This window comes from Struthio camelus, chromosome 2 (genome assembly GCF_040807025.1).
Source record: "Struthio camelus isolate bStrCam1 chromosome 2, bStrCam1.hap1, whole genome shotgun sequence".
Classification (NCBI taxonomy): Eukaryota; Metazoa; Chordata; class Aves; order Struthioniformes; family Struthionidae; genus Struthio; species Struthio camelus.
Window position 1 is genome coordinate 53,642,720 of NC_090943.1, and position 20,548 is coordinate 53,663,267.

General features: G+C 40.4%; 1 protein-coding gene across 35 annotated transcripts in view; it reads left to right on the plus strand.

Annotated features, from left to right (window-relative positions):
* Positions 1 to 20,548, plus strand: part of ARPP21 (cAMP regulated phosphoprotein 21) — a 148,338-nt gene that overhangs the window by 59,551 nt on the left and 68,239 nt on the right. For 17 of the 35 annotated variants that reach the window (XR_011139744.1, XR_011139745.1, XM_068935766.1 and 14 more), the window contains exons 10-14: positions 6,227 to 6,335; positions 8,130 to 8,231; positions 14,883 to 14,920; positions 16,977 to 17,036; positions 19,688 to 19,920. Coding sequence is in view for 32 of the 35 variants with exons in the window: in XM_068935766.1 (XP_068791867.1) it covers positions 6,227 to 6,335; positions 8,130 to 8,231; positions 14,883 to 14,920; positions 16,977 to 17,036; positions 19,688 to 19,920 (542 nt within the window). In the remaining 3 variants the exon portion in view is untranslated. The remainder of the gene's footprint in view (positions 1 to 6,226; positions 6,336 to 8,129; positions 8,232 to 14,882; positions 14,921 to 16,976; positions 17,037 to 19,687; positions 19,921 to 20,548) is intronic. The other 18 variants (XR_011139746.1, XM_068935780.1, XM_068935782.1 and 15 more) reach the window with 6 other exon arrangements.

Genomic DNA, 20,548 nt, shown 5'->3' on the forward strand with positions numbered 1-20,548 from the left:
GATGTTTTTGCAAATGGTATGTGCTGCAGCACTTACTAGATTTTTGACTGCATCAGACACTGTACTGATAAATCATCTTTTCTGCACATTGTTGCTCCTTTTGAAAGGGATCTTGCAGCAGCCTGTGCACTGTGGTGCTGTCAGAAACATATGCCTCATAATAAAGATTTATGTACTGTGTAAGTCCACCCTGATAATTCCAGATTGCTTCTGTGCTTTGCTAATATAATGACAGAGTCCTTAGAACCGTAACATTCAAAGCTCATGCTTGTCTTTTTTCATTTGTCCTTTTGGTGTGATATCTGTGTTTCCTACTTCTTAGCCAATTATTTCAGAATTAACTAACTTATTTAAAATATGTGCACATTTTTTCCAGTATTTCATTTCTTGTCTCAATATAAACAGAGGTTTATGAAACTACATTAATACGTTTCTAAACATGACAATAAAATGCCCTGCAACTTATGTAGTCTGTGTTTCTGCAACATGTTCTTTAAAACTGTAATTTCATTAAATATTGAATACCTGGCTAAGATGCATACAGAGATGGGGATTTTTTTCATTACTATCTTAAAATGGTTCGCTCAGAAGCAAAAGCGTTAAATTAGTAAGTAATGGGGAATTCTTTTTTTAAAATCCCACGTAAAAAGTAAGCCTGAGGAACAAACTGTTTTCTGTCATACTAGGATAAATTGAGAGGAGCTCTGTTGAAACACCTGTAATTAGTTCACCTTGAAACCACCACATTGATGATAGAAAGCTCTAATACTGGATGTTGCTAACACGATCTTACTTTTTTTTTCCCCCCCTTCTGACAGGCAGAGGTGCTTGTGTGCTTATTCCAGGTATACCCTTTCCAAAATACAAGCTTTATTATAAGGAATGAATCTGGAAAATTGTCTTTTGAGGCCTTGCTTATGGACTGCAGACATATTTTAAGTAAATATTAAATGAGAACAGAAAATGATAGCCAACTTGCAGAACAAAAATCAAACACCTCATCTAAAAAAGGTGGTGATGGGGACTTGTTCTTTTATAGATCTGTTAATGTATATCTACCTCTGTTTAATGGCTGCCAAGTCATATCTCAGCATTAGTCCAGGTACAGATATGAGAAACTAAGCCCATGTCTTAAAATGATCAGTATAATGTCTCCCCACACTAAAATGAAGCTGGAAGAGTTGAAATATCACTGAGAAAGAGCACATCCACTCAAAATGGGGAAGTAGCATTGCCCTGAGCTTTTGTCTCAATACTGTCCAAAGTTTGGATCTGGTAATGCAGTGAAACATACTCCTGAACTGGGAAGCACTGGGTGAGAAACAGAGTGATACCTGTCACACAGGGGATCTGGAATTGAGTAAGCTGATCGCTCACCAAATAGCTATTTCATAATCTATCCTTTGCCTTGTTCGGCTGTAAAAGACAACAGAGTGTAAACGGTTACCCAGGGCTTTGAGAGAGACATGAGTGGGCTTTGCAGAAATCTGTAGGGGCTTGGGGAAATCTGGGCAGCTCTTCCCTGCAAATGGTTCAGGTGTGGACGGGAACCTGCTACAGTTAATTCCCATGGGCACCCCGACAACATTTAACTCAGCAGCCATGCCCCACTAGCAGCAGCCGGGGGAGCAGAGAGGGCTCCTCTTCTGCGGAGAGGGCATGGTTAGTGAAAAACTGTCGATTTAAGAGAGTGTCCCTTGGAAGGAAGAAATGTTCGTTACGAAGCACGTTGCTGGAAAGGCAAATATCTGAAAACTTTTAGGAAACATTAAATGAGTTCATAGGAAGGGAAATCAGTTTGTCGGCATACCTATTTAGATAAAGTACATCTCTGTCTTGTTGAAGAAGAGTTCGTTCACATCTGCCACTGCAGAATTGGATGCCCCAACCACTCTACTGGGTCACGCTGTGAGAAAAACCCAAGCTCTGACGTTTTAATGCTGTACACTTTTTGCCTTGACCTGTGCATAACTGCAGGAAAGGCACCATACATATTTGTGAGGCAAGCCAGAAGACTTGCTTATGCTGAATTTGGAAAGTTCTGACAAATGGTTCTGTATCTTTCTAAACTGATGTTGTCTTGGTTCATGATCTGCTGTATCCAGAATAGTGATCTATGTCACTTTTCTCACACATCAAAAAAACGTAGAGGTAGTTAGGAAGAGATGGAAATATGTAAATGTTTTATACTGTCATGTTTTCTCACTAGTGGCAATATGGACGGAAGGTTACATAAGGCTTTGGGAGATTATTGCTTTCTCCTCTCACGACGCAGGACCAACTCTCCCTCTATTAGACAGATACATGTCTAACATACTAAAAGTTTCAAAGGATATAGACTTGTTTGTGTCTCTTGTGAAACCATGATACTGTCAAATACAGTGTATAGTATCAAATATCATGTACATATGCAACACATATAAAATACAATATACAAATGTAAGGAAGGGAACTAACATAGGGTCCCTGTTCTTTTTATATTATAATGTCTATGATGTTGGTACATTAAATACAATTTGTGGTACAGCACAAGAGAAGCACAAGTGGTACAGCAGAAGAGAAAAGTAACAAGTACAGTATTGAGTAAGATATGATCTGTATTCTTGTGAAGTTGCATTTTAGGGCATAGATGCTTCACTTCCTCCAATACTGTCAAGCAATGAAGATTTGGATGATCAAAAGGTTGTATTTAAAAAAAAATAAGCCATTGGGATTTTTTTCTGTATGTTGTTTTTGAGGTGTAATTAGGGCACGCTTTCAAGTTTTTCAGTGCAATCTCCAAATTGCAGAGATCTCATTGACTTAAAGGAACCTAGCATATCCTCCTTAGCTTTTTGGAGTAGTGGATATTGAGGTTCTCATGTGTTCTATTGATCCCAGATATGGGAGCTAAATGAAATACTAAATGTTATACATGTTGGCAGCATTCTTTGCAAGCATATGTTTGTATGTGCGTTTTCTAGCACACTTTAGTTAGCGTGTAGATGGGATAGATTTTGTAAGTTGTTTTATGCTTTTTTTTTCCAAAAGATCCCTCCACAGAACCTAGTAGTTTCCAGTTAGGGTACTCCAGTAGCTGGTAGGGTCTTAAGAAATAACCAATGTCTCCTCACAAAGTCCATGCAAATCTCATTTTTACCCCTTACAATTAAACTGAGATGTGGCTTAGGTAAATTTGGCAACCAGTGTGACAATAGTGAATAAATTCATGATTTTACAGGATAATAATTACAATGATGATTGTGTGCCATGCCTTGACTTGAGTAAGATCTTAATTTGTGCTAGTACTGAAAGTAAGCTTGGTAAATTCATTCCCTTATGTGCGTAAACACAATATGGTATATTGTGCAGACTCCACTACCGACAGTATCAGGACTAAAAGAGCTTAGAAGAGAAGTAAATGTACTTGTTGTCAATTTAAGGTCCACATAAGATGACTTCACTGCATCTGCTGCAATACTGTAATTATATACTCTATTGTATTGGTATATTACAGTATATCACATCTTACTCAAAATTACGTCTTGTCTTCTACTTTTCAAGCAGTTCATTCACCTGCAAATTCATAAACTAATAATACAACAGATTCCCCAGAATAAATGTAGTAGCTTCACTTCTGTCTAGCAAATGCATCATATAATTATTAAGAGACACTACACACTCTGAATGTAGAACGTGCACTGATTTCCATCAGAGAACCAGACACAAATCTTTACAGAGTCGACTTCTCTGCCCAGATAATTAGAGAATTTGATTCCACTGATTCGTAGGATACAAATAGCAAATAAAGTTTAAAACCAATATTACATTTTTGCAAAAAAATTACAGTAAACTGGACTGCCAGAAAGCTATATGCAAATATCTCTGAAATAGCTTCTTTAAAGTAGACCCTAGTTTACATTTCTTTCAACTGTGTATCCTTTCCTAAATTGGAACATTTGAGCACTTAGTGACGGAGGCCTGCAGATTGGCGTGCCTTAAGATTTGTTGCTGCGGTGTCCTATTTCTCACTTGAAGGTCTTCCCTCAGCCTTTCCAGCCTTATAAACTGAGCTAGCTGTGGCGTTCCCAACCTGACTTCCTTGGGACAACTGCAAGGGATGGCTCTCCCCCGGCACCACTGTAATCCCGGCTGCCCCGCACGTACGCAGAATCTCTCTGGCCAGACAAACTTCTTGTCACAACTGGGGATTAATCACCTGTCTGGTTTGTAGGTTGTTTTTTTTAATAAACACGGTGCTGGGTCAGTACTTCGCAGATTATCTTCTGACAGGTGGAAGCATTTTGTAAATAGTAAATGAAATGAAAGTTTGCTTTAAAAAATGAAAATAATGCTATGAAATATGAAAACCGTCTTTTATTTAAATAAGTTAGTAGTTGGACAGGACATTTCCCAAATTGCTTTTCCAGTCTTTTTTCCTTTAATTTTGATTTTTTTCTTTTTCCCTCCATTTCAAAATAGATCCCGGTTATTTATTATGCTAAATATATAGTTTATTAGCTGTTTGGTAGGTAGCTTACAACAGTAATTTTGACGCTGATAGCGCAATTGCAGAAGCTTTGTTTGTATTTTAGGAAACAGATTTAAAAAAGCAGAAAAATAACATTCTTCAATCCCTCATTTTACAGCCGAGTGTTTGAGGGGTTCTTTTTTCTGGCCGTGCAGACAAAATGCTCGTTAACGGGAACAAAGGCAGAACAAATCCACTAATATGATTTTTTGTAGTGTTTCCGTTTATGAGCAACCACCACTGCGTTTAGTGCATTTAATGTCCCATTACAATAGAAAGCTATACAGAGAGTTCAAATTTATACAGAAAGCAAGGCAGAGCTGCTGTCTCTTAAAATTTGAAGTTTCTAACAGTTCATTACAAATATTTCCTGCATTCCTGGCAGCGGATTGGAATGGCCTGTAAGCGTGTGGTGTGAATGTGTGCTATGTTTTGATCTGAAATGCACTGCTGATCAGTTAAGTACAAATCTGTGTGATATAACAACAAAATGGGGGCTGACTTGCACGTTTGAATTTAAATGTTTTATTTTGAACTAGCAGGGAGCTGAGTTAGATTTTGAAGTTTGCAAAGGACTTTTTTTCAATTATTTTAAAAGCCACCATGTTCTAGGAATTCTGCCTTCGATTTTCTTCACAATGGGTCCGCTAACGTTAGTGGAGGTTTCACGTATGTGTACCAAATTTCATGTGCATGTCTCCAAATAGGCACGTGCATCTCCTAGCAGCGCTGCTGTTAGAAACAGAAGTGCCCCCTCTGCAGAGCACGAGCTCTGCCTTCCCTGGTAGAAGAAGTCTTCCAACGTGACGCGGCGTCTTGCTGCTTTTGTAAATCAGCTTGGCGTTTAACCGAGCCTCGACAGGGGAGATAACCAGCGTAGGAATTCTGGTTCCTGGTTTCTGCAGGCTGCCAGATGCCCTGTGGAAATCGGTGGGCATTCAGTGTGCGTTTGGGTGTGGGAGCGATGTGGTGTGCGGTGTTACTAACAGCGGCAGGTTCTGACAGTTACCAGCTCAGTGACACCAGGCGCTTCTTAGCATTTACTTTCTCTGCAAAGTATAAACGTGGAGCAGTTCCTCCCAGCTTATGAACCTGCGAATGTTAAGCTTTTAACTAGTAGGATGTAGCTCTTTAAAAGGAAAAACTTTAAAAATACCTGGAAGGGTTTAAAATCAGCGAGCTAGTTGATACTCTATGACTGTTCTAGAGTATTTTCCCCACTTACCAGGGATGAGATAATTATTTGTTTAAGCAAAATACCGTCAGTCCCTTCAGTTATCAGCTTCATTTGTTAGGAGTGAGAGACTCTTGTTTTTGTTTTAAGATTTCTGTCAGTCTTTCCTTACTTTTAAAGGTGGATATGTTTCACTAAACTGCAGTGTAGCTGGAGGTCGCAGCTACCGAAGGAGCAAATTAACATACTGTATGTTAATTTGTTTTCTTGTCCTTCAGTGACGGTGAGGAGACTCTAAATATTTCAGTGACTGAGACTGTGAATTCCTGCTCCTTGCTCCATAACAACAACAAAAGCTATTTATAGCAATAACAGTTAGCAGCAATGGAACAGCGGCCGTCAGCTATAGGCAGCGTCTCACGATGACCACAAATGTTAACTGATTTTGCACTAAATGCCTCTGTGAAAACAAAGAGCACTGCGAAAACAAAGCAAAACCAAAAAAAAGATTTTTTTATTGCTATGTTTTACTTTGCTGGCAGACCAGAGCAAAGGTTTTCTGAACATTTAAAAGATGAAAAAGGTGAAGAATCCCAGAAGCGATTTATCTTGAAGCGAGATAACTCTAGTATTGATAAAGAAGACAATCAGGTTGGTTCTCGGTTCGAGAGTTGCTGAAATTGTTCTGTTCTTGCAGGTGGGCTGACTGATGTTATTGTTGTTCTTTTGTTGTTGCTCTCCTCCTCCTCTGCTGTCCCCATCCTCCCCTTCTCCCCCCTTGGGCACCCGGTGGAGAGCCTCAAGCCCCGGCGTGGTCGCTTTAGCAGTGGCAATGTGTGGGTTTGCATGGGTGGTTTGCTTGGCACAGGACTTGCTGCATGTCAACCCGGTGGGGGGACTGCCCCAGGCTCCCAGCTGGCGAGAAGGCTTTGTCCGTCGCATTTCTCAATGTCTCGTGTAACTATGGCAGTTGTCCCCCTCCCCGCAGCTTGCTCCTTCGGTTGTGCCTGTTCAGAGTTGGATTTCAGGACGGACCGATGAGAAACTGGTGTAGCCAAAAAGGAGAGAAAAAAAAACCACACAAAACCACCCCCTCCCCCTCAAAAAACATGTTACAGTGAGGCCAGGTTGATTTTTGAACCATCCTAAAATAAGTTTTGACCAAAAATAAATCAGTTCCATCTTTTAGTTCCCTCCCTCCTCCTCCTGTGCCCTCACCATGTTTTACTGTCCGTGTGACTTATTTGCTTGTTTTGCATGTACTGTGGCAGAACTTCTCCTCTCTCTGTGTTGCTCGTGACATAACATAACACCACGTTATCTTAGACGAGTCTGATGAGTAGAGGAACGTCAGGGCCATGTGTGCATTTGTGCTACCTTTAAAAGCAAGTGTTGTGCTGTTTCAATCTAGTGTAAGCTGTGTACGTGAATGATGCTAACAAAAATCAAAAAGGGTTCTGACACAAATTACTTTAATGAGAAAATTCTCAAAGGTAAGACAGCATATGTTTTCTTTGCTTAGATTATATTTGTGGAGGCACCTGCCAATGAGTCTCTCATTGCCACTCTCCTTCCTGTTTTCAGTAAAGGACTGATCTTCCTTTCTTTTCTTTAATTTTTTTCTTCCTTTCTTTCAATTGTATTGAAAGCAGCCTTTCAGTTATGCTGCATCTAAGTTGGTTTTCAAGGCAAAACCTCAACGTTTTCAGGGCGTGATGAACATGGGAATCAGCCAAAGGAAGGGACCATGATCTATTTACAAGGTGCTGTGGGGAGAAGGAGCGGTGCTTAAAACCTAATGGCAAATAAATCACTTTTTGCTGGGCGTCCACCTCTCCTCCCTCCCCTTCTGCCTCGGGCACAGCCATTTTCGGCACTGTGGTGCCATTCTTTTCCCAATGAAGTTGAAGTCAAGGGTTCTTTTTTGGTATGGAAATGGTTAAAACTGTTGTGCCAAGTATTTTGGACTTCTCCTCCTTGTGAAGGTAGACTTTGGTGGGTTTCTCTTAGGGCTTATAGCTTAGTTCTTACTTCTTTGTGCTTAGTTTCCCTCTTTTCTTCCTTGATTTCACAGATAGCTAAGTACTCCCTGCCCTCCCATTCCTGGCAGCCAGTAGGCAAGCTGAGAAATCTTATCAATCAAAAGCAATGGCACTTAGGCACGGGGTGAGAAGATGTGAATTTCGGACTGCAGATTCACAGAAGTCATGCAGAAAGCCTTATTTCAGCCACTTGATCTAAGAACACTCTTGCAGTGTCTACCTGGAAACCCTAGGGCACCCAGCAGCATATCATGGTGCTTTGTACACCACCTTAGGATTGAAAGCTGTCGTTTTCATGCTTCATTTGTTTAAATGAACATTTATTATTCTCAGCTGACAGTTACTGAACTGCAGTTTTTAACAGCTCAACTTATATAATCCTCCTGGTTTTTTTTCTGCTCAGCAAAACAGAATTCTTCCATTTAGAGATGACAGACGAAGTAAATCAATTGAAGAGAGAGAAGAGGAGTATCAGAGAGTGAGGGAGAGAATATTTGCACAAGATGTGAGTAGTTGTTTTAATTGCCTCTTTAGTGCCATATCTTTATCAGTAGTCAGACAGTATTCTCCCCCTCCAACAGTAATGCTGCAGCTGGATTGCACAGTGGAGCTGGAGACGATAGGGAAAGATGATTGAAGCAAAGGGTCTGAGATGAGTTCATGAAGTATGTAGATTGGTTTCTGGAGATGGAGATGATAAGAGTTAAGAGAGAAAGAGGAAAGGTAGATAAAAGATTAGGCCCAGCATGTTGTCTGGGGAGTGTTTATCCTGTTTCTTTGAATGTTTGTGTGGTCTAGGCTTTCTTCTTTTTTCTTCTTTTTTTGCCAACAAAAGAGCAGTGATTTAAATGGGCACTCTCAATAATTTCAGATATCTGATCTATTTCATATTTGTGTCAAGTTGGATCAAATTTGTCAAGCGGCATTCTGCAGAGCCCCCTCACGATTATTTCTTTTGGACCAGTGTTGTAGAACTAAGACTAATGCCAAAAAACCCCCAAAAATACAACAACACCTAGAGATTAAACATGAAGTTGGAGAGGTTTTTTTTGTTGTTGTTTTTTTTGTGACTAATTAAGGAACCCTATTTCTGCTGTCACAGAGTCACGTTGTTGATGGTTCTGAAAGTAATAAAATGAAATGGGTAATGTAATTCCTGCCTTACTGAAGAATCTTGCATGACAGGCAAGAGTTTATTGCTAGAGGAAAGCATTTAAATATGAAACATCTGTGAGCTGTACCTCATGTTCCTGAAAAAAGGAGCAAATCATAAATTGCCATACTACTGTAATGGTGGAGTCTCAAAAGAAAAAAAAAAACATAGAAAGTCAACGTTTTATTGTTTTATGTCACATCTCAGTGGGAGCTTTGCCTCTTACAGGAATATGGGAACAAAACCAATTGAAACTGTTACTGAAAACTGTATTTGACAGTGTCCTTTTAAATTAAAACTGTTCATTAAAACTGTTTGCAGGATTAATAATATTATTTTAGGTATTCTTTTATTTTGCTCTGATTTTGGAGTTGCACACATCCAAGTTATTTTTCTTTAGCAGAATGCAACAGGGTTGTATATATGACAGGGTTACTGAGTCATTCAAGGGCTGCAAAAGCCTCTTTCACAACCTGTCTCCTATATGAGAGTTATTTTTTCGGGTTTATTACAGAGGAGCTTGTACAATAAGAGAAAATCTTTGGGTTTTGAAGCAGACTTTGAGTGAGGCAAAATGTTAAAAATACCACATGGAAAGCTGGTGCCAAAATAACGCCGTTTATATCACAAGAAGCAGCTAGAAAGGAGAACCAGGCTGGGAAACTCAGGTGGCTGGGAAAGCGTGCTGAAATTCATTGCACAATGTGCTATTGTTTATACATTTAGAGACTTGAGTTTTAAAGACAGGCAAGCGGTGAGCATTTTAATTGCCCACCGCAGGAGGTTGATGTGGTCCACTGGGTTAGTATCTCGGAGTGGCAAGGCCTAAGTAACAGTGTGGTTTGTGGTAGGAATTTTAAATGGACTGGGAGCGAGCAATTTTAAAGATCAGCAATGCAGATATTAGATATCTCTCCCTCTCTCTCTCATATCCACTCATTTGTTATCTCTCCCTGCTTATTGCAGGGGTTAGTGAGCCAGCAATGCATCATATTGCAGTAAATTTCAGCTTGTTGTACTAATAATATGACTAGCTATATTAATAGGAATATGTTTCTTAGGTGAGTCCTTCCGAGTGGAACATTCCTCACAGATTCCTCTAGGATTATGTCAGTGTGTGTATGTTGTGGCAGACGATGTCTTTTTTTTTTTTTTTTCTTTTTTGAACAATGCCTTCCTGTTGTAGGTAGTCTCTTACTGCGTGCAGGACTCTATAATTTTAAAGCCATCTGCAAGCATTAATTGATTTTCTCCATGTTTCTGTGAGGGAGGTGCCTAAGCCTTGTCAGGCTGCTCAAATTGCAGATGTAGAAAGAGAAACACGAAAGGGTTAATTGTATGGTATTTTTATTATCTCTTCACTATTTATGCTGCTATAGTCAAGCCTTTATCAGTGCCTTGCTTACAAGCCTAGCAAATGGATTATAGATACTTCTCTTCTAATTATAGTATGCATGAAGAGGGCTTGCATCAGAAGTCTCTGCAGTGCAGCAGCAAAGGTTGAGAGTACTGGCACAACCTGTTGCACTTAACGCCACTCTATAAATGTTTGAGGTAGCCAGAACCCTTTGAATAACTTATCAGCCCAAGAGTCAGAATTCTGAACAAAGTTTAATAGGCAAATGCAGTCAGGTTACAGGAGTAAAAAATTCTGTGCATGTTTCAAGCGCTGAGAAAAATGCCTTAACCTGAGCTCCATGAATCAGCAGCCAGAAAGCTTGCCAGCCCTTCCTTTAGATTTTGCAGCACTCTAGTGCACCAGGCCTCTTCATTTTCAAATGGAAATTTTGAACAAAATACATACGTTCATGAATACTGGCATCATTACAATAGTCCTTATGATGATTAGTCTGATGTTAGTCAGTCAGTGAATTACACTTTCTGTCAGATTTTCCATCTGCTCTATTGGCTGTCATCAATTTTGACAAGGGGAGCTGGAGATTTTAATAACCCCTGTCATGTGTAGAGTCATAGAAGGTGGCAGGGACTGAAGGATAAGCACATTAATATGATACCTTAAAAGGACTGATGAAGAAAGAGTTAATAAATTCAGTAGTTCTCCCTCACTGAAATAAAAAGTACAAGGTGCACCTGTTAAGCACTTTTCAGGCTGCTAATAGTAAAACAGCATTGCATGAGCTCTGTTATGCTCAAAGCTATTTCTGAGGTTGTAATTGTAAGGCCTAAACTTTTTTTATTCTTCTTCTATTTTAATTGGAAACTTAGTTTTACAACAATTTGTGAATTTTACAACCAAGTGCACTGGAGCAAAGGCATAGAATACCTGGGCTTTGGAAGGGAGAAGCTTCTAACCTGAACTGCTTTGGTTGCTTTTAGTAGGTTGAAAAGTAGTTGTCCAAGAAGGAAAAAGAAGAGTCTAAAAGAAGAAAAACACTATCTGTTGTTCTTTCCATATACATTGATTCAAATCACAGATTTAACTGAGAATCCCAAATGCATGTGTAAATGGTACAGTACGTTTGGCTTTTAAGCGTGCAGAAACTTGATTGTAAAGAACAGCAATCAAATTACTTAAGGGAAATTTCACACTTTGAGGTTAATGCAATGCATAACCTCATGAGCCAGAATCACATAAAGACCATCCATTTTTCAGAAGTGTATTCTCTAGTAATTATTGAGTATTTATTGAAAAGTGTAGATGTTTTATTACTTGCACAAATGCTAGAATTGCCCATGATTACACATGGAGCTTATTAAAGGCAATTATTCACTGCTTTTTAATTTCTTTTGGTATTAATTGTAAGGGTCATTTTTGACCAAGCAGTGTATTACGAAGAGCTAGATCCTCTAGATAAAATACATCAGAATTCTTCCAGGTAAGAAAACATTAAGGGTCTTTGCTACTGCTCTCTGATGCAGGAGATTCAGAAAACAGACCTGAAAAGCTTCAGGCTCTCCTATCTGCGTCGTAGGAAAACAGTCTGTAGTAGGAAGAAGAGGTTTTAAAATGAATAGAAAGGAAGCAAAGACATGCCTTGTTCTGTCTAACATAAACCCGTTAGGTACTGAGATTCCAGTGCGGCTGCACAGAGCCTTCCTTTGTGGTGGCAAATCAAGCAATAAGCTTTATTTGAAAGCCTGAGATCTATCATATCTTGTTAACTGATGAGAAAGTGATTACCTGATGGTATCCACTCCAGGATATTGCCGCATGTTAATAGTTATCTGTGTTGGCTAACGTAATTAAAAACAAGAACAGAAATCCCCCATATTCCTGGTACACTGACAGAGCTGATAGGCATTTTCCAGTTGAGAGCTTAAAAGGTTCTGGGAAGTAGAAAGAGTGAAATACTAGTTTCATAAATGACAATTAGTGGTATGCAGAACCCTAATGGAAATCTTGCATGTGGTGATCCCTGAGGAGGTAAAATTATAGGTAATGTTGTAGAACTTTTTTTCTTCCTTAGATTTGTTGCAGTATCTTAGATCAGTGTATGAGAGCCAAGTGTTTTATAAATACTTTTGACAACAGCTCTGTTGTGGTTTCTTAAGCTTTTCTGGTGCTTTAAATTGAGCATTATTGATGCTGCAGATCAGGAAAGCGAGTCCTGACCTTGTAGTAGCTAAATTGCCATCCAGAGCTGCTTAGCCATCTGATTTTTAACAGCAAAAATAACATAATAAAAAAGTGTCTGTCGTGTCTGTCTTCTCTGCCTCTCAGCCTCACACGTGCATTGAAAAATAGAGATTGCAGGGATTGTGTGGCCCTGTGCCAGCACCTTCAGCCTGGAAGACAGATGGAGTTATTACAGCATCTGTCCTTAAGTCTATAGTGCATCATATAGTGATTCTCATCAAGACATCATCAAGACTGAGCAGGGAGCAGACCTCTCCCATTGCTTAGTAAAATGTAAATCCTAGATGTTTGTTCTGCTTTATGCCCAATTCTATGGAAAACATCCAAAAATCGATGCTCATAATTACTTTTTTACAGAACAGGTACGTGCCCCTTCGCTTTCTTAACTTCTTGGGGACACAGACCAGTACTCTGATCTGAGGAAAGGTTTTTACTTACTAGTTCTGGAAAATTAGTTACAAGGCTATTTTGGAAATGGGACTGTAGTGAGGTTAACGCGCAAACGCCTGTCATGAACCTAGAAGTACAGATGCAGCCTGACAATCTGGGTTGTCCAAGCCCCCAGTGCGATCTCAGCACGCTCGCAGGTAGTTTGGCTGTGCTGGAGTCCACACAGCCACATTTGCCCTGCTCTTCTGACCCATGTACCTGGAATAAAGTTAGGAAAGTGTGCTGCTAAAGCTGCTTCCCAGCTGTAGTGCAGGCATAAAATTTGCTCCCTCCTATCCCTTAGGACTGGCGAGCCATTAAATTCAGAGCTGTGGTATAAGCCCTTTATTTTTTGCACCTTCACTACCTAAAGAAAATGTGCTCTGGGGCGGCCTCTTGGACAGATTGGCTAATTATCCCTTGGGAGTAAGGTACATGAAATGGGAGAAGATGAAGTGGCACAACTTGCGTGAAGGGTCCCAGCGATATGAGGTGAAAAAGTTTGGGACTCCTCTCAGCCTGGGGTCAGAGCCTTGGTCTGCTGCAGCCTGGGGCAGTTTGCTCCGTGGGTGCAGGGAAGGGAGGGTTTGCTTCCAATATCCCGAGGCTTGGCGTTAAGGAGAAAAGCCCCAATGCACCCCGGAGCCCTGCCCGTTCAGTTAGCGCGCTGAAAGGAGCTTGCTCGGGAAGCCCGCACCCCTGAGGTATCGACACCGCGTACGCCCTGACGTCGATGTCGAGCGGAAGAGCTGCGGCTTTCGCAAGGTGCTGCCCTGGGTTCCCAGGGCTGAGTTTTTGGCTTGGGTACGTTGATGCGATGGCACTTGCAGTGGTGCCCATTTACACCAATGGCCAATTTTGCCTGTATAGTTGTTTGAGGAAGCACTGGGAACAGGCACAGTTCTGTTGCTCCCTAGAGCTCTTTTACTATATATAGAGTAGGTCGTTAGCTCGCCCTTTTGAAAAGAGAAACATCCAAAATCCGTGCATTTCCTATACCATTAGGATTTGACAGGGCTAATGATGGCTTCCCGTTGTTCCTTGGGCTGAGTCCCATTGTTGTGGAAGCAACGGACGTGCTCTCGCGTGTCCTCCTCCCTTTGCTTTCCTTTTGTTTAAATTCAATGAAAGTACTGACTGTCTTTTCTTCTGCGCCTCATGGCGATCTAATCCAATGACAGCTACTAGGCACTTTGTGTAGCGAACATGAAATAGGAGGGAAATGAAAAAAATCAAAGAGGGAGAATTATTCATGGGAAATTGAGCACAGCTTCATTTCTCTGCATAAAAAATTAAGTAATGCTAAAAGAATTATACACTTGCCAAAAGGATTTATTTCTTCCTAGCCCTTCACCCTCTCAGGATCTAAATCCTCCAGCACAAAGTCTTTTTTTTTTTTTTGTTACAATAGATTTTATTATTGATAATATTATTATTATCATCATCTTATATCTCACAGTGGGTATGACTGTTTCCTCTCCAACTGTAAAATGAAATCACATATATTTTCTGATCTCTAAATATTACAGTAGCCTCCTTCCCTTTGAAGAACTTTGTCAATTTTGCATGCTTTCCTCCTGTTCGTCCTTCCTACCTGCAGCTCTGCGCTATTCTGCTTATTTCTAGGTAGTAGGGCAGACTAGTGGAACCTTACATTAAGTAGGAAGAACATTTTTCCCTTCGAAACGCCGGTATTTTGCGCATAGCACCTTCTTCTGATCTCAAGACTAAAAAGTTTCAGTTTGTTTCAAAACTGAGACCCCTTGCTGGCAATGTATTGTAATGCATGGAATTTATTTTACTGGCCTGACATTATTCTTGACCTTTTCTCCCTCTTGTCTTCTGCAAATGCAAATGATGCATGAATTGATATCCCCTTAAGCCTGAACAGGGGAGATAATTCTAAAATCAAGGAAGGAATTGGAACAGCAGAGCATATCTAGAACGTCTGATACAATGCCTTTTTTATTTTTCAGTCAGTTTGCTCCCAGGAAAACCTTTTTGTGGAAAACAGGTAAAAAATAGTTTGTTTGTTTGTTTGTTTGTTTTTTAACTTAGCTATTTCTCTCTATTATTATTTTGTCTATCCATAGTTGTTTATCCTAATGAGAAGACTGTTGAGCAAAGTTATAATCCAAGTGATTTGCAGTGTTTTTCTGCTTTAAGGGGGGGAAAGAGATTGTCTTGCAATATTATATCTGAGCAGCTAAGATATAAGTGCTGCTTTCCCAAGAGTTTTGATTTTAGTTTAAAAAGCAGATTTTTTGGGGGGGAAGGGAGGGCAAACTGCCCCTAATGTTTCATTTCAAATGACCAATCTCTGTCGGGAGTGCCTTTAGGATTTATCTTACTGATCTTTTAAAAGCACTCTAACGTTGTTTGGATGACAGTACTTAGGAAACATCACATTTATATTTCTATTATTTAATCTGCCTTCCTGTGGCGTTGAGCTGCAGCGCTGAGTTGTTGCTCAGAACCCCCCCCAAATGAGACCCACTTTACTCCTGCGTCATAGTAATGACATGATAATATGAGAGCCTGCTGTTATTTTGCGTTACCCTGTGACAGATCCTATGGATGTTCCTTTTAATTATACTAAATCCCTTTAAAACAAAGAAGAAACTTAGCTATGACATACAAAATATGAAGTGCTAGCTCCTTAGCAGCCGTAAATTAGCTTAGCTGTGCTGAAGACCTTAGACACTGTACACCCTTACGGCAGTTGAAGTTTGGATCCAAAATGCTAGAAATTTCACTGGTGAGTGTGTGAGCAGTGCTAGCCCAAGTCTGTTTGGTGCAGGTTTTAAAACTGTTTATCATTGGCATGAAGAAGGGGGAGATCATCTTTCACAGTGTTTCTATCTCTGTGCATCCTCACTTCTGTCAAGATGCATGTATGGGTGAGAAAATGACCCCACAATAAGGGTACAAACCAGCTTTTCTGACGGGTGGTCCCAAAGCAGTGGAATGAGGCAACTCCCTCAGGAAATAATGGCCAGTGTCACCTAACCACCTTGTATTCTGAGAACAAAGTGTATTTCTTCAACTTCTGTGGCATGACTATGGCGATAAATGTTTCATTAAAATAAATCAAAATTGTGACAGAGAAACCCTGACAAGCAAAAAGAAGGCGCTCTCATAGACCTACTTTTCCCTCTCTGGAGAGAATGGGAGAATAAAAGTGACGTAGTTATTCAGGTTCCAAAATCAGACCTGTGAAGTGTAGGAAGAGGCCCTATATGGAACAGACTGTGAATTTCACACCCTCCGTTTGTTTATGCATTAAATTACATGCTCACCTGTGGGTGAACCTGCCCAGTTCTAGTATCTGCATGTTTTTCACTACTTTCAAACCTGTGAACTGATTGACCAGCTTTCATGATACGGGGATGCATACTCAAGTGAAGACCAGGAAAAGTCCAGGTTGACAACTGGACTTCTATTATTATCTGCACTATTGTTATCAGCATTGTTATTAGACTTTGCATTCGTCAGAACACTGTTTTTTCTTGCTGCATGCCTTACAGCCTTTGATCAGGTGAATGACTTAAACTCATACTTAACTGTTTGTACATATTGTTGATTTCATATGTTGAAAGTTAGGTATATGTTTAAGTGTTTTGCTCAATCAAGACAAAAGCTCACAGCCTTTTCTTTTCATCAGAGAACCTGAGCATCTATCTGCAGAGATATCCAAGGGACTTAGCAAATATGTAAAATGATATATGCAATATTTTGCTGGCTTGCATTTCTTATATCTTATTAGTTTATATTTGTACAACTCTTATTTTGGATGTAGAAGCATGGTTCCTTGGCTTCTGAGAATTACCTTACTCGTTAACAGGAAATGTTAAGTGGTCTTCAGCCTCACCTGACTGGCATTTCATATGTTAAGTTGACCGTGCACAATATTATGAGGGAGGGTAGGAGTAGAGGGGAGATTTTAGCTTTGGTTCTTCATGAATCTAGCAAATTGGAAGGTGTTGCTAGAAATTAAATGTAATTTTATAGACAAGATGTAAAGCTGAATTAACTAGTCGGTTACTATAATCTTTCTTTCCATTTTTCAGTAGGCTGTTGGAAGACAGTAGTGTATGCAATGACACCCATAAGAAAAGACAGCTGTTTAGGTTTGTATGGCTTGTTTAATATCTGTTTCCCAATAACTTTTACTTCTGCGTTTGTCTGTGTCTTCACTGAGCAAGATCTTGATGGGTGTGGGTTTATCATCTTTCTGGCTAGAACACAGTGCAGAGAACAGGTTCTAATCCTGTTTATCTTATGCTCTGAATGAGAAAGTTGCAGCAAGGTTTTCCTTTGATTTCAGTGGTCTTTGGCTCAGGAACTATGTCTAGATTTTCAACTGCTCAGCTGCTTGGGCTGCCACAATTTGGGAGTGATTGTGACTGGTAGAAGTTTATTCTGCTTCGGTATAGAAGACTTGCACTTTTCACAGCCTCCTGTTCAGACCAACCTGTTTTCCTTCAATTGACTTATTAAAAGCTGAAATAAAAATACAGTGAGGTAAAACTGGGTCAATTTTCCTTATCTAAAGCAGCAGCATATAAAAAAAATGTCCTCTGTGACCTTTCTCTTCTAAACTCTTAATTCCTTCTGCCCAGAGAACTCTGCTGCCGTAGTGGTGCTAACAAGTTTCACATGCCACAGATAATGAATACAAGTCAATCCATATTTTCATGGAGAGTTTCTTTATCAGCTGACACACAGGATCAATAAGAGATCCAACCTGTTTGTTGCAAAACTCCACCTAAAGTGCTTAAGGAGGGTCTGATCTTTCCCACACTGTGAGTACCCACAGATTCAGTTAATGTCAGAGCTGTGTACACTGAGGTGCTTTTAAAATCAGTCCGTTGCCACAAGCCTTAAACAGAGCAGACAGAAGTAGTGAGTATGTTCAGAAGCATCTCCTTTATCCAGCAAAGCACCTAGGTAGACAGAGGTGCAGCGATCACTGCATGCGTATGTATGTATTGGCATGTGTTTCCGTATGTCGTAGTAATAGTTTATGTCACTTTAAACATCTAGCATCATATGTTTATATTACACAATTTTTCAGTAAGGTGCAAGGGAGCAGAATTATTTGGCCTGTGTGTTTCTGGTTGCTGCCTGTGCATGTCTGCACAGCGGTGTGGAGGAGGAGGCAAGACTGCACCAAAGGGGAAGCAATGCTGGAGCCCGTTGAGTTGCAGTGCATGGCCACAGGCAGTAGACAGAAAATCTTTTCTTTGTCCTTCAGGCTAGCCTTGATGATCTAAGTGTCTTGGATTGGGGATGCAAGGATAAGCAGGTATCTAAAATACCCACGTACTTAGGAGGCTTTCAGTAACTAATATCTGTTCAGATCTGGGGAACAAAAGGGAATTTTATGTATCCTGAAACCACAGATAACTAGGATACAGAAGCAAGCTATTTCTGTCCCCCTCTTTCACAAGAGTTTAAAACCAAAAGGACTGTTAATTTCTAAGCAGGAGAATGTAAAATAATCTGTAAATAATGCTTGCTTGTGCTTCTTTTTTTTTTTGTAAAATTTTAAAGACAATTTCTTTTAAAATCTTCCTTTTTATGTTGCTGCCTCTGTGCAGTTTCTCTTTATGCTTTGTCACTGTCTGGCTCTAGCAAAGGTGAACAGTAAATACTGATGGCATCTGTGTAAGGCTCTGATCACAGACAAGGAACGTGCCAGGCTGATCCAGATCTTCGACATGCTGCTCTGCTCCATCGCGTTCAGAGTGACACAGCTCGGCAGGCTCCCTAATAAAAAACAGGAGAAAGGAAAAACAAATAGCTCCATACTCATCCATTTGATTTGTAGAAAGTGCTTTGACCCTGCAGGGTGTTATACTTGAAAATAAGAGAGAGAGGTCGAAAATGTCCTCTGAAAGCCTCCCAAAAGTAAACGTTATTAGCCTTAATTTGAATAGCAGTCATGGTGCGCTAAGCTGTAGTAGGCATGCAGGCTTGCCACCCTAGCAGTAGATTGTAAGCTGTTCATCATAATAAGCTGAATTCTGCTCTGTTTCCTACTCTCCGCTCTTGGTTTACTATGTTGTCACTCACAATATCCTGGGTGCTTTGCAGCTGTTCAAGGCCAGGCAATCTCTTCCCAGAGACCTGTAGCTTGTAGATAGATAAACAAGAGAGGGAGAACATGATGGTGTGATTTAAGTGTGTGCAGAGGGGAAAAAACAGTCCGATGGGTCTCTAAGTGGAGCTTTAACATTTGAGAGGATGGGGTCATGCCAGGAGGACTCACGCTTGGAGGAACGCCTTGGATAAAGGTGCAGAGCAGATGAAGAGGCAGACAGGAGTGGGAACGAAGCGCGACACAAATAAAGAGGGTGGATATGAAGACAAAGACAGAAGGCAGGTAGGCCTTTGAAACTGGTGAGAAAAACTTCTGAAGGTCAGGATCAGTACAGGGGAAGCCAGCAAGGGGTTTGCTGAGGGAGGAGGCCAACCAACAGGCAACAGAAAAGAGTCCTCAGTGCTACGTCATGTTGCTGCGTCGGTTCCTTCTGGTGAAGTGCTCTTAGGATATATGCAAAAGGAGAGCAGTGATGTAAGTGCTGTGCATATAAATGGGTATAGCAGTATTTGCTTGTTGAAGCTGGATGAGTACTGAGGTCAAATCACCCTTTTCAGGCACGATGTCATAAATCCAGAGTATTTCCTTTAGTAGGTTTATTGCAGTCTAACCAAAGATAGACTCTGCCTTGACATGTTTGTTTGTGTATAAATCTTTGTTTTCTGATGTCCTTAGGGGTAACAGAGATAGCACAGGGAAGGCATCTGGCAGTCGGCAGAGCAGTACGGAGAATGAATTGAAGTGGACGGACCACCAGAGGCCATGGAGCAGCACAGATTCAGACAGTTCCAATCGAAACTTGAAGCCAGCCATAACAAAGACAGCAAGTTTTGGTGGAATAACCGTTCTGACAAGAGGAGATAGCTCATCAAGTAACAGAAGTACCGGCAAACTGTCTAAAACAGGTAGCTAGTACTGTATTGGGTTCACATTACCTTTTCTTTTTGTGATGAGGAATGACTGTGTTGGCATCTATCTGAGAGTATGGTGTGTCATGAATTGCAGGAGCAGTTGTATTTCCAGTGCAGAGTGAATGTCCGTCTATGTTACTTGTAGCTGGGTACGTAGTATTCAGTTTTTAGGAATCCAGAAGAAAACCTGGTACCTGGGGGGTTGCAAACCTTAGGTAAAGTTGGCTTTTCCTGGAATAGAATATTTGCACTTTCTATTTGAAAACTAGGTACAATTTTTGTAGCTTGGAAAGGTAGCAATCTTTTTAAACAAAGCAAGTGAATAGCATAGTTTTTAACTTTGTGTTAATCTTAGTCTTTTTGAATCACATGAAGAATTAAATGTCGTATATCTGATGAGAAATCCAAGAACATTTTTTTGTTGAGGGTAAAATGCAGACTCTCTGTAGATGGGAGTTGAGCCTCTCTCTAGCTCCTAGTGAATGAGCCAGTGCACTGTAGCATAAGCCATGAGAAGCACTGGATTCGGAGAGGTCCTGCAGTCTCTCTGTTTTCTTGTTTAGCTCCGATTAAATGAAAGCACCATTTCAGGGGAGGATGAACCTGGTGGGAATTCTGCATCTAC